The sequence below is a fragment of the Sceloporus occidentalis genome, unplaced genomic scaffold (assembly GCF_023333645.1).
Source record: "Sceloporus occidentalis isolate IW3139 unplaced genomic scaffold, rSceOcc1.0.p SCAF_4, whole genome shotgun sequence".
In the NCBI taxonomy this organism is placed as follows: Eukaryota; Metazoa; Chordata; class Lepidosauria; order Squamata; family Phrynosomatidae; genus Sceloporus; species Sceloporus occidentalis.
The window spans coordinates 92,314,892-92,327,641 of NW_028316984.1; the positions used below are offsets into that span (position 1 = coordinate 92,314,892).

At 41.4% G+C, this 12,750-nt stretch overlaps 1 protein-coding gene across 4 annotated transcripts; it reads right to left on the reverse strand.

The window, feature by feature from the left end:
* Positions 1-576: 576 nt before the first annotated feature.
* On the reverse strand, positions 577-12,518 carry LOC149314348 (DNA-directed RNA polymerases I, II, and III subunit RPABC5). 4 transcript variants are annotated; one of them, XM_089523434.1, is made up of 3 exons: positions 12,444-12,518; positions 10,192-10,293; positions 577-1,355 (listed from the first exon to the last, which is right to left on the reverse strand). In XM_089523434.1, exons 2-3 carry the CDS (start codon positions 10,284-10,286, stop codon positions 1,247-1,249), a joined length of 204 nt encoding a protein of 67 aa, XP_089379560.1. In that variant the 5' UTR covers positions 10,287-10,293; positions 12,444-12,518; the 3' UTR covers positions 577-1,246. The 4 variants fall into 4 exon arrangements, with proteins under 4 accessions (XP_089379560.1, XP_089379563.1, XP_089379564.1 ...); XM_089523437.1 differs by lacking the exon at positions 12,444-12,518 and adding an exon at positions 12,300-12,376; XM_089523438.1 differs by lacking the exon at positions 12,444-12,518 and adding an exon at positions 10,956-11,109.
* Positions 12,519-12,750: the final 232 nt, after the last annotated feature.

The following is a 12,750-nucleotide window of genomic DNA, read 5'->3' on the forward strand; positions in this document are numbered from 1 at the left end:
CATCCCCAAGTCTCTTATTCAGACACTGCTCAAAGCCCAGATGCTTCCATTTCATTTAAAGATTTATTTTCCAACTTGACCCAGATGAAAATCAACTGAACCCAATACTAGCAGTGGAGCATACCAAATAGATAATACCTTTTATTAGATGCAAGATTTTTGAGTTTGTGTGGAGATTTAAACGACAGCAAACAATTGACATAGGAAGATATTACTTGAAAGCATGAACTTATTTTTGTCTCTTATTCACCACATGGTTCTGAGTGATATGGCACAAGAACAAAGCATTTAAGGAACTCATCTCTTGATGGACATAAGGATTCCTAGAAAGTGCAGAGACAAGAAGGCAGTTCTCTCAACTGCTCTGAATTTCTAAAGCTGCTCTCTGCTTTTGGAGTTTATACCACAACTCAGGCAAATGGACTGCCAGTTTTGCAATATGACATTTGAGAGAAATGGAAGAAGATTGTATTGGCAATATACACTGCTAGCTTTGAGGATGTTTCTTCCATGTGAGCATGAGAGATTCAGTGTGATTGATAATGCCCTTTCCCCCATTTTTAAAACCCACAGATATTTTTCTTAGCAAGCAAAATCCATCTTCCATTTTTATTATTAGTTTTTCACATCACAACCCATGGCACTTGACACTCAGCTGAAATCTCCAGTATTTAAGATAATGTCATATCATGCAACAGTGTGGAACAATATTGCAAAGGTGATTCCCAGCCCTCCACCCTCACCCCTTAATACTATCAGATGCCAAAAGTGAACAATCTGAAATTCAGAGGTTAGTATGCAATTAGCTTTCTCCAGTTTTTTGTATGAGATGTTGAGTAGCAGGAGCAACACAAGGAAAGAAAGAAGGGGGAGGGGAAGACAATCATTACATCATAAGCAGACTATATTTAAACGTATGATTAAAACAGCTGCCAGTAACTAAAAGTACAATTTTTAAAAAATTCACCAGTTTCAAAATCCATGGGATTCTGATGAACTTCCATCCCTCTTTTAATTAAAACTACAGTCCCCAACTGTGTGTAAATGGATTTCAGCTTTCAGCAATTTCATTTGAAGAGGTTAGTGGCTGGGGCAGCAGTGTGCCCAGAAAGTAAAATCCTTCACTGAACACAATCTGCATTTGTAACCCCAGAAGGTTGGCTTTAGGATTTCTAACAGCACTCTGGTCCATGTGTGAGTCTGGGAACATGTGTACAAGTTTATTATCACACATTTCTCCTGCCATTTATTTCTCCAGAGGAGCATAATTCAGGAGCTTCTCAATCAGATCAACATGGGCAAGCAGCATTCGCCGGCAGCAGTATCTCTTCAGGCCCAGAGCATCCAAAGCATCACTAAAAACAAACAGAAACAGGAGAGGTTTTTTTTTTTAAAAAAAGGACAGCAGCACACTAAAACCAGACCTTATCCATGGACAAGGACAAAATGCAAGGTCTTGTTCATGAAGTAGAAAGAAGAAACATAGAATTGATGCTAGGGGAAGAGGGCTCTATATGGACCTTCAGTGGAAGGTGCCTATGATTTCCCCTCCACCTCCCCCACCCCCAGGTTATGTCCTGAGAACCAAATGAATAAAGTTATTTTCTCTGGAGAGCTCTCATGAGAAAAGCATAAGCCTTAAGAAAAAGGATATGAGGCTGAAAATACTCAGGGGATGAAGTGGTACCCAAAAGTACACACATGCTGGTGTGATAGTGACAGTGGTAAAGTCTTAAAATACAACAAGATTACAAAGCACTCTAAAGCAGTGGCTTTCCCTATGGGAAAAGAAAGATGCCATCTTCCTTCTGAAGCCTGGCATAGGGAGGAGCTATGTTCTGTTTATATGGTGTTTCTTTAATGTGGCTAATATATGAATCAATCTAATGATGCAGTGATTCTGACCTAATGCGCTCAGTATGGCAAAGGGGCTCAACTGATGGGCAGCTCCGCGCCGCCAATCTTTGCCCTGAGTCAGTGCTGCAACAGCCTCACGCTGCAGCACTGACATGCTGCCAAAAAAGAAGCTGCCTAGAGCAGCTTCTTTTTTGCGGCGCCGCAAACAGGAAAGGGCGCTGCCATGATGCCACTTCCTGCCAGTGATGCCTAGACGCTACGTGGCGCTTGCATCATCATGGTGGCCCCCGTGTGGACAGGAGGCCACCATGATGGTGCAAGTATTCCATATTAGGGTTCGAGATTCCATATTAGGGTTCGGAAGTGTGTGGTTGCTGTGTGCTCCCAAACCCTAATTTTGGCCCAAGGACAGCGCTTTCCACCCGTCTGTACAGGGCCAAACCTAGGGCTACTACCCCAAAGTTAGGGTTGTGATGTAATGCCATGACCGGTGGATAAGTCGAGGGAGGCTCCTTCAGTGTGTGTGCGTGTGCGCGTATAGCAAGAGGGATTCTAATTGAGGCTTTTTGCTTCAGTGTTTCAACTTTGGTTTCACCCTTGACTCCCCAGACAGCAGCAGCCAGTGCCTTCGCCAGTGGGAGAAGGACTCTGCTTGTTGTTTAACATCTATCAGCCACCAAGGACTCATTCTGCTTGGCTCAAGAGAAAAAGAAACTCTCTCCCGACTGCATGGGGAAATCTGAAAGAGCTGCTATGACATCACCATACTGACTCATAAAGAAGTTGACCTGGAATTCTCAGGTCAGTTTTTGGGCATACATTTTTAGACTTAACTCTCTCCTAAGATTTGATTTCTAGCAGTTAAGAGCTTTAAGTTAAAGTATATTGTTGGATCTACCCTTTTGCCTTCAGTCCCACCATCACTGGAATACTGTCTCCAAGAATTTTTCTGAAACTGAATTTGGACCTTGGGCTAAAAGAGGTTCTTTGCCCTTGCTGTAAGTGAACCCTACACTACAGATCCTGCATAACAGAGGGTTGGAGTAGATGGCCTCCCAAATCCTTGAAAACCCTGATTCTGTTTCATGCCTACTTTACAGCCTCTTTCAAGACTCAGTACTTCAAATAAATAGATATAATCTCATTTTATAACATAAAAAGAGGATAAAACAAACACATCTCTGACCCAAAGCAGCTTGCAGTCTAAAAATAGAGAAGAGACCAAAGGAATCTGCAAATGAAACAAGAATATGCAACTGATATACAAATCAAGAACAGAATTGCAGAAACTAAGGCTAAAAAGAGAATTGGAAGGATGCATGAGTATCCAGAACAAACAGCAGAAACACAGAATAAAGATCTTGGTTCTTTAATACAAGAAAATCATAAGACATTTTAATTCAGGGTAGTTGCTGTAGAACAATGGGAACAAATACCAAATTCAAAAGGTCAGGATGAATTAGCACTAAATATGCACAATAGCAGGAAAGAACATAACTTATCAGGAATCTAGAAGTAAAGCAAAGAAAAGAAAGTAGTTGATAACTAAAATGACAAAATATAGAATCACAGAATTGGAAGACACCACAAGGGCCATCCAGTCCAACCCCTGCCATATAGGAACTCTCAGTCAAAGCATCCCCGACAGATGACCATCCAGCCTCTGCTTAAAGACCTCCAAGGAAAGAGACTCCACTACACTCCAAGGGAGTTTGTTCCACTGTTGAACAGCCCTTACTGTCAGGAAGTTCCTCCTAATGTTGAGGTGGAATCTCTTTTCCTGCTGTTTGCATCCATTGTTCCGGGTCCTGTTTTCTGGAGCAGCAGAAAACAAGCTTGCTCCCTCCTCAATATGACATCCCTTCAAGTATTTAAACAGGGCTATCATATCACCTCTTAACCTTCTCTTCTCCAGACTAAACATCCCCAGCTCCTTGAGTCTTTCCTCATAGGGTATGGTTTCAAGACCCTTCATCATTATAGTCACCCTCCTTTGAATAATAATAATAATAATAATAAATAATATTTTATTTATATACTGCTTTTCCAAAAGATCAAAGCGGTTTACATAGAGTTTAAAACCAATTACAAAACACATCATAAAACAGATAAAACCAAGAGCACTAAATACAATATACAAATCTAAAAACAATCAATCAATCAATCAATCAATCAATCAATAGGGTGAGGTAAAGAGTCAATGGGATCAGAGTACATGACTTCATTTTCCAGGGGGGAAGCCCACTGGGTAGCTTTGGGCAAGTCACACTTTCTCAGCCCCAAAGGAAGCAATGACAAACCCGCCCTGAAGAAACTTGCCAAGAAAACCCCATGCCTTAGGATCACCATAAGATGGAAATGACTTGAAAGCACACAACAACAAAAGAAGCAATAGAAGCAATGGTTTCTTGTACCACTACAGGAAGTGGACATTAACATATCAAAACTGCAATACTGTCATGGTCCCAATTGCTTATCTTAATCCTCACAGAGAACCACAGGACATGCTCCAAAAGTGGTAACAGCTTCTTTGTAATGCATTCGCTGTCCCTTACCAGCTGACCTTATCCTCTTTTCCAAAAGCCATTCAGTTCACAGTGGCCACAGAGCATGCAATTGTGCGGTCTTTCTCCACCTGCTATCTTTAGGAGTTTGGGTTGGGGGGAATGTTTGTTTATTCCTTTGGCTTGGTACTTCTGCAAACTCTGGTGTTGCTCCAAGCCCCCTCATGCTTTTTTTGGACATGGAAGCTGTCATATGTGAAGAATGGACTCAGAAAATGAGTTTTCTATTAGTATTCAAAGACACAGCGGTGTTAGCCTGTTTCAGCATTTAAAAAGATACAGAGGAACTGTGTGGCATCTTTCAGACTAAGCAAAAGACATTTCTGGCATGAGTTTTCCAAAACTCCAATCCACTTGCATCTGTCGAGGTGGACGGAAGTCCACAAAAGCATATGCTAGAAATTTATTTTTCTCAGTTACTACACGATTCTTTTGATAGTGAGTCTGGTCATGCTTACCATAGCAAACCCACAACACATCCGCTGGTCCATATAAGGATGCCCTTGAGGTCCAAGTAGCAGATCCATGGAGGGCTCTTGCAGGGGCAAAGGGAGTGACAGGAGGCCTAGCGTTGGAACTGCAGGGCCAGCCTGGAGAGGGGATCCAGCACAGTAAGACCATCACAGTACGTATCACACTTTTGTAATATGTAAGACTATCACGGGATTTGGGTGTTGCCTATTGAATACTGTTGAGCCTCATTTTTCCCTTTCCTGTGGCCACATATATTTATATATCTGAACACGCTTCAGTTTCTCCACATCCTTTTTGAATTGTGGTGCCCAGAACTTGACGCAATATTCCAAGTGGGGCCTGACCAAAGCAGAATAGAATGGCACTATTACTTCCCTTGATCTAGACACTATACTTCTATTGATGCAGCCTAAAATCGCATTTGGCTTTTTAGCTGCCGCATCGCACTGTTGACTCATGTTCAACTTCTGGTCTACTTGGACTCCTAGATCCCTTTCACACGTAGTTTCATTCAGCCAGGTGTCCCACATCCTATATCTATGCATTTTGTTCTTCCACCCTAAGATGGGTCTAAATTTACTGCTTGCTCCTGGAGTTTGCTCTTACATGTCTATGTCAGCCTGCAGTCTGCTTCTTGGTCACTCTAGAGTAGGGGTGAGCAATGATAGGAACTAGGGGGTTGCCAACAAATATGGAAAACACAAGAATAGCCCACAGATTTGAAAGGAGGTCAGGGATAGTAGTAAGTATTGGACTATTTCATTATTTTCTCAATGCTCATGATCTACAAGATCATGAATGTGTGGAGTGAGAAATAGCAGCTGTGTAAGCTGGGTTCAGAAAAAGAAGGGCCACTAGGGATCATAGTGAAAACACACTGAACAATGGAATGTACCAAAGGCTTTCTGGAGAAAATCAACCTGTACTTTATAGATTACTGCAAAATGTTTGACTGTGTAGATCATGAGAAAATAAAGTTTCTAAAAGAAATGGGAGTGCCATAACATCTGACGGTCCTGATACTTAACCTATACTGTGGAAACAGACCAATGTCAGGACACAATATGGAGAAAAAAGATGGCAGCTGATTGATGAGGTATCAAACAAGGCTGCATTTTATCAGCCTGTTTAATTTATATGTAGAACATATCACATGGAAAGCAGGATTAGACTCGGAGGAAGCAGGTGTAAAAACTGGGGGAAGGAATATTAATAAGTTTAAGATATGCAGATGACACCATATTACTCACAGAAAATAGAGTTGGAACGACTACTGATGAAAGTTAAGGAAGAATGTGCAAAAGCAGGGTTATAGCTGAACGTTAAGAAAAAAACATGACTAAATGTTAAATAATGACTAAAGTTACATAACTTTAAAGTAAGTATGGAAGACACTGAAATAGTTCAAGATTTCCTATACCCTGGCTCAGTCATTAACCAAAACTGATACCGTAGTCAAGAAATCAGAAGAAGAATAAGACTTAAAAAGGCACCTATGGAGGAACTAAAAGACAAACAGGCTTTAGAACAAATCAAGCCTGAACTCTCACTAGAAGTGAAGACTATAAAGAAGTGAAGTGACTAAAATGATTTTGGACATATCATGTGATGATGTGATCAATTATGACAATTAATGCTTGGTAAAGTGGAAAGTAGCAGGAAAAGAGGGAGACTGAACTGCAAGTAGATCGATTCAAACAAGAAAGCTACAGTCATGACTCTGCAAGATCTAGGTTGCGAAGCTGATGACCCAGGATCTTGGGGGTCTATAGTTCATAGGATCACCATAGGTTGATGTTGACGTGACTGTGAACAACAACAAAGGATGCTGCATTGGCTTCCCAGGGGATATGGGAAGGCTATACCCCATAAAAAAATTCAAGTTTTTTTGCACTATGAGGAGCTTGTTGTTGTTGTGTGCCTCCAAGTCATTTATGACTTGTAGTGACCCCAAGATGTTTTCATAGGGTTTTCTTGGCAAGTTTCTTCAGAAGGGGTTTGCCATTGCCATCCTCTGAATTTGAGAGTATGTGACTTGCCCAAAGTCATCCAGTGAGTTTTTATGCTTGAGCACAGACTTGAACCCTGATCTCCAGAATCACAGTCCAACATTCAGATCACTACACCATGCTGGCTCTCTCCTGTGAGGAGCATGGGTGGCCAATATCACCATGTCTTTGGACTGCTGGGGGCCATTTTAGCCTGAAGAATTTTCTTTTTTTTTTTCAATAAGAAGTTGGGAAAGGACATTCTTTCTGTCTAAAAGGGCCTTTGGATGGGAAATGTGTCAAAACTGTCTCTTATATCCCATGGGGGACACTCTTGGACAAAAATATTTTTGAAAGATTTTTTAAAAAATTCTTTGGCCCCTGGGAACCACAAAAGTAGTTCTGTGGGTTGCATTTCCCCTGATCTATAACAGTTAGGTTGGGTGATGGTTTTGGAGAGATTCTCTCATAAGGACACAATCATTTCCAAGATCAGGCCTTGCTATTCACCCTCTAGCTGAGACAAGCAGCTTCTCTGGCCTCAGCTCTGACCTTTTGGGTCAGAATTCCATTAGTTTCTGTCCCCTGGATTTCAGCTGGGATTAATTAGATAGAATTCATACCGCTGGGTTGCTGGCCTGTTCGAGCAGATGACATTTAAAATAAGGCAAGATTTTCCAAAGTTGATTAAAGTCTACTTTGACACATAAGAAAAGAATACATTCCACATCTGAAAATTCTGCTCATGATCTCTTCCACAATGGTAGACATGGGGAGAGTGGGTTTCAATGTTCATGATGAGTCTAAAATAATTAACATTCAGTCTGAGATGTGAACCTCTTATAGATCAAGTAGCCAAAATTATAAAACAGAAATAGTGAGATGATGAATGTATGATAGTGCCTCTTGACTAAGAGGACTCTAGCATAAGAACTCGATTCCCAAACAGTATGTATGACCTCACAGGTCATTCAAATGGTTTTATATATGTTAAAGGCTGTAAGAACAGCTCATTTTTTATTAATTTTCCAAATATATATTTCACAGGTTGTAATCCTATATATACTTGCATAGGAGTAAATTCCATAGAAATCCAAGAAGCTTACTTCTGAGTCCACATACCACTGCACTATTCATCTCCACAAAAATGGCAAAAAAGGTTTAACAATGAAACAGGTTTAAAAATAAAATCCTCAAACACTGATTTTCAACAGGTCGTTTTTAAAACCTCACAGGAGGTACATATATAGCTCACATAGGCTCTTAAGCAGAAACAAACGCCTGTTACAGACAGCCAAAATAAAGCTGCTTTGAGTCACTTTGGAGGCATGGTATTTCAATGATACATGCGTCCTAAGAGTCCAAAGGCCGCACCAAAGCCACGCTCCAGTCCTAAGGACTGGAGTGCAGCTTTGGTGAAGCTTCCAGACTCTTAGGACTCATGCATCATTGAAATACCATACCTCCAAAGTGACTCGAAGCAGCTTTATTTTGGCTGTCTGTAACAGGCCAAAGGTACTGCTGAATAGTTTCTCCTCCTCAAATATTCTAAATAGTAGTCTGAAGAAACTCAATCTATGTGAGAAGCAGTATTTCCAAATGCTGCAGAAGCTCTGCATACACAGACAAGCAGATTATTCAGTTTACCTACCCCATTTTTTTTTTTTTTTGCTACAAATGATTTTAACAATACCTGACATATGAATCTACCCTAAAAATTGTCACAAGGCAGTTAGCTAACGCAGTCAGCTTTGCTGCTAGGAAGAACTCAAATATGTATTTGTCTGCCCACTTGGTTAATGTAAAAATAATAATAATAATCATACTATAAACTAGTATCAGATTTATGTCAAAAACATGCATGCATCCAGGTACATTTTTTCATGCAACTAATACTAAAATACCGCTTCATCTCTCAATTTAGATTCATAAACCCCAATTCTGTATCTGCAGTTAAAAATCAACAAAGCCATGAAAATCCACTGGGTGACCTTGGGCAAGTCACACACTCTCAACTCCAGAAAACTCCATGCTAGGGTTGCCTTAGGGTTGCCATAATTCAGAAATGACTTGAAGACACCCAACAACATTACCATATCAACTACAAAGGCTAGGGAAAATGTGGAAACTGGAATACACATTAGAGTCTAACTGTTCTTACAATACTCTAACTTTGTTTGATATTTACATTTCACTTTTGTCTGTATGTCTCATTTGTGAAAAGGCACCTGAAGTTCAGCAATGTGAGACTGAGGGCCCATACAGACAGGCCAAAATAAAGCTACATCGGGTCACATTGGAGGTTTGCTATTTAAATGATACATGCGTCCTAAGAGTCCGGAAGCCGTGCCAAAGCCATGCTCAAGTCCTTAGGATTAGAGTGTGGCTTTGGCGTGGCTTCCGGCCTCTTAGGGCGCATGCATCATTTAAACAGGATACCTCCAAAGTGACCCGAAGCAGCTTTATTTTGGCCTGTCTGTATGGGGCTTGAGATAAAAAAAATCTCTCTGTCATCCTACGAACTGCAAGTTGAATAATATGGGAAAATAAATGATTCTCCTGAATAAGCTATATGTAGAATATGGCAACCAAGGCACTGTTTCAGTTATAACTACCTCACAAATCTTGGTTTCCAATCTTGGATCCCCTGATTCTACAACTCCCAGAATTCCTGAATATGCTGGCTGGGGCTTCTGGGAATTTAAGTAAAATAAGGCTTGATGGTCATCTGTCAGCAGTGCTGCACGGTAAGGGATTGGAGTGGATGTCCCTTGTCAGCTCTTCCAGCTCTATGATCTGGGAACCCAGTGTTGGGAACTATTGTTCTAGAAAGGCCGTGATGATGACAGAGACTTTATCAATAACTACACCCTTACTGTAGATCTATGTCTCAAAAGACTAATCAAGCAATGTGTTTTTAGATGGAAAACACAATCTTTTTATTCCAAAGAGATATCTGACATTCTTGCCTCCTGTTGTTTTAATCACATGGTGATTTAGAGGTGGGTGTGCAATACATTTCTTGAACTGTATCTTTTCTCATGGATGGTGTTATGTTGATAGTTTTGTAATTTATATAATTTTCTAAGCTGTTTTGCACTTAACACTGGTCTCAAAAGATAGGATTAAAACTAAAACACCACATAAAGCATTGTTCTAATCTAATATTAACAAACAAAAACGAGTGCAGGATAAAAGTACATACCTTTTCAGGAATGAGCCTTTGGCTTTCCCTGCAGCAAAAATGTTAATGGATACTTAAGAAAACAACTATGAAAATGCAAGAGTAAGAAAGGAAAGGTTCCTACCCTTCAGTATATTCTGCTTGCAGAAGGCCAAGATATGCTTCCCATTTGTTTCCAACTATTTTGCCACAAGTGAAGCATCTCACAGGAATAATCATTTTACACCTAAGGAAACAATAAAAACAGAAAGATTAAATAGCACATAAAAATCAAGCGATCCAGCATGCCATAGTGGTTTGAGCATTGGACTAGGACCCTGGAGACCAGGGTCTGATTCCCAGCTCATCCATGAAACTCACTAGGTGATTTTGGGCAAGTCACACTCTCTCAGCCTCAGGGGAAAGCAAAGGGAAACCTCCTCAGGCCAATTTTTGCCAACAAAAGCCCTGTGATAGGGTTGCCGTAAGATGGAAATGACTTGAAGGCTAACAACAACAAAGAAATTTAGAATTTAGTTTACCAAGCACCCAAAGGTAAGTATTTATGTCATCTTCATTTCAGAGGAATTCAGAAGCACAACTGTGTTACTCTGAGTTATCAGTAGGCAAAGGGATTGGGCAGCCCCTTTGATACTAACTGTGTGAAAGATGTTTTAGCATAAGCTATTGCAGACTTGGTCTAGTTCTTCAGATGTATCCACACACAGCCATGAACTTTTCCAATTTCCCCTGATCTCCATCAGCTATGGAATGACAGTGGGGAAAAATGTCTGTTTAACTGTTACTCCAGGTTATTGAATGGCCAACTGTAGCTTATTTCCACATGCGGAAGTATTGTGTTGTGTGGTGCCACAAAAGATGCTAGCCTACATTTGTTAATGGGCTTACCTAGTGCCAAGATGTTTGTGTCAGGAACTATTTTGTGAACAGCCACTGTAGAAAAATATAACTGTCGTGGTCAGTACTTCTTCCAGCATTTAGGTGTCCAATTACCTGTATTCTCCAGCTGTAGCTATAACTGAAATTCTGAATAATACTTCCTGCCCCTGATGATGAGGGCTACAGTTCACAAAAGCTTATTCCATTATAAATTTGTTTGTCTTAAGGTGCCACAGGACTGTTGTCGATAACCGAGATGAGGTCACATTACAAATAAAATCACCAAAGACGTGAAGAAAGCCAGCACTGGCTTAATGACAGATGTTCAAAATACTGATAAAACATCTCACCCTTTTAGGAGAGTTCAGATTTCAATGGAAGTTCAGTAGTTTTGTTTACTTTGGGCTGGGTTGTAAAATGATAATTTATACCACCAGGATGTCTGTGTACTCTTTAACAAGTGAGTATTACTAAAATTATGAAACACGCAGCATTCTTTAAGAGTACTCATTGCCATTTTACATAGGGACACACCATTTTACCATGCCACTGTATTTAATGGGATTTGAGCATACAAGGATTTTGATATCCAAGAACCAAAGCCCAGTAGGGCCCACTGTACAACAACATGGGTTCTCACTCTTTGCACATTAACCTGTGTGCGAGTGTTGCCTTCAAGTCACTTCTGACTAAAGCGAACTTATCATCTGGTTTCCTTGGCAAGATTTGTTCAGAGGGGGTTTGCCATGGCCATCCTTTGAGGCTGAGAGAGTGTGACTCCATGGGTTTCATGGCTCAGCTGGGAATCAAACCCTGGTCTCCAGAGCTGTAGTCCAACACTCAAACCACTACGCCACACTGGCGACAGTTCACAAAAGATGACAAATTCTAGCAGGTTAGCTTCATTTTTCTCTTACAGAAAACACACAGAAGAACTTGGTGGCAAATCTCTTGATCTTTTGAGGTGCCACAAAGCTCTTGCTTTTCAAAAACTAAGAGGCGCTAACATAGGAGCCAGTGTAGTGTGGTGGTTTGCGCAATGGACTACAACTCTGGAGACCAGGGCTCAAATCCCACTCAGTCTGGGAAACCCGCTGGGTGAATCTGTCCAAGTCACACACTCTCAGCCTCAGAAAACCCTGCAACCTGTTTGTGTTCAGAGGAGGTTTGCCATTGCCTTCCTCTGAGGAGGCTGAGAGAGTGTGACTTGCCCCAAGGTCGCCCACTGGGGTTTCTATGGCAGAGCAGGGATTCCAACCCTGGTCTCCAGAGTCATAGAGTCCAGCACTCAAACACCCCTATGGCTTTGAGATGAGCATTTTCTTCAGAGAGAAAATTCAGGGTTGCCCTTGCCTTCCTCTGACGAGGCTGAGAGAGTGTGGCTCCCTTAAGGCCGGCCAGTGGATTAACACGACCGAGACCGGGATTCGAACCCGGCTCCCCAGAGTCCTAGCCCAGCGCTCTAACCACTACGCCACGCGGGCTCCCTTTGCATACCTTCGCTGTGGAACCTTCCGAACCGAACTCTCAAGCCTTTCGAACAATGCCGCCGCCAACGTTCCACGCTTTGCATACGCCACGCCCCCTCTCTTTCCCTCTCCCCCTCCCCTCCGGGCTCTACCACTCTAACCCCAAAATAGGGGCGGATGTATAAAGAAAGCAAGAATTGTCTCCCTTCCGGATCTTGCCTGTTGTTTAGGAGGCAACGACGAGAAGTCTTCACGCGATGAGAAACTCTTGTTCTTCCTTTCGGGGTGTGTGGGTGGTTTTTTAAAATAGAGAGTGGTACATCCCAAAGGCTACG

Excerpts from the sequence above, each read along its gene's own strand:
- LOC149314348 (XM_089523434.1), bottom strand. The coding sequence starts at position 10,286 with ATGATTATTCCTGTGAGATGCTTCACTTGTGGCAAAATAGTTGGAAAC. Across the intron at positions 1,356-10,191 it reads CAAGCAGAATATACTGAAGG|TGATGCTTTGGATGCTCTGG; the intron begins GTAGGAACCTTT and ends GTTTGTTTTTAG.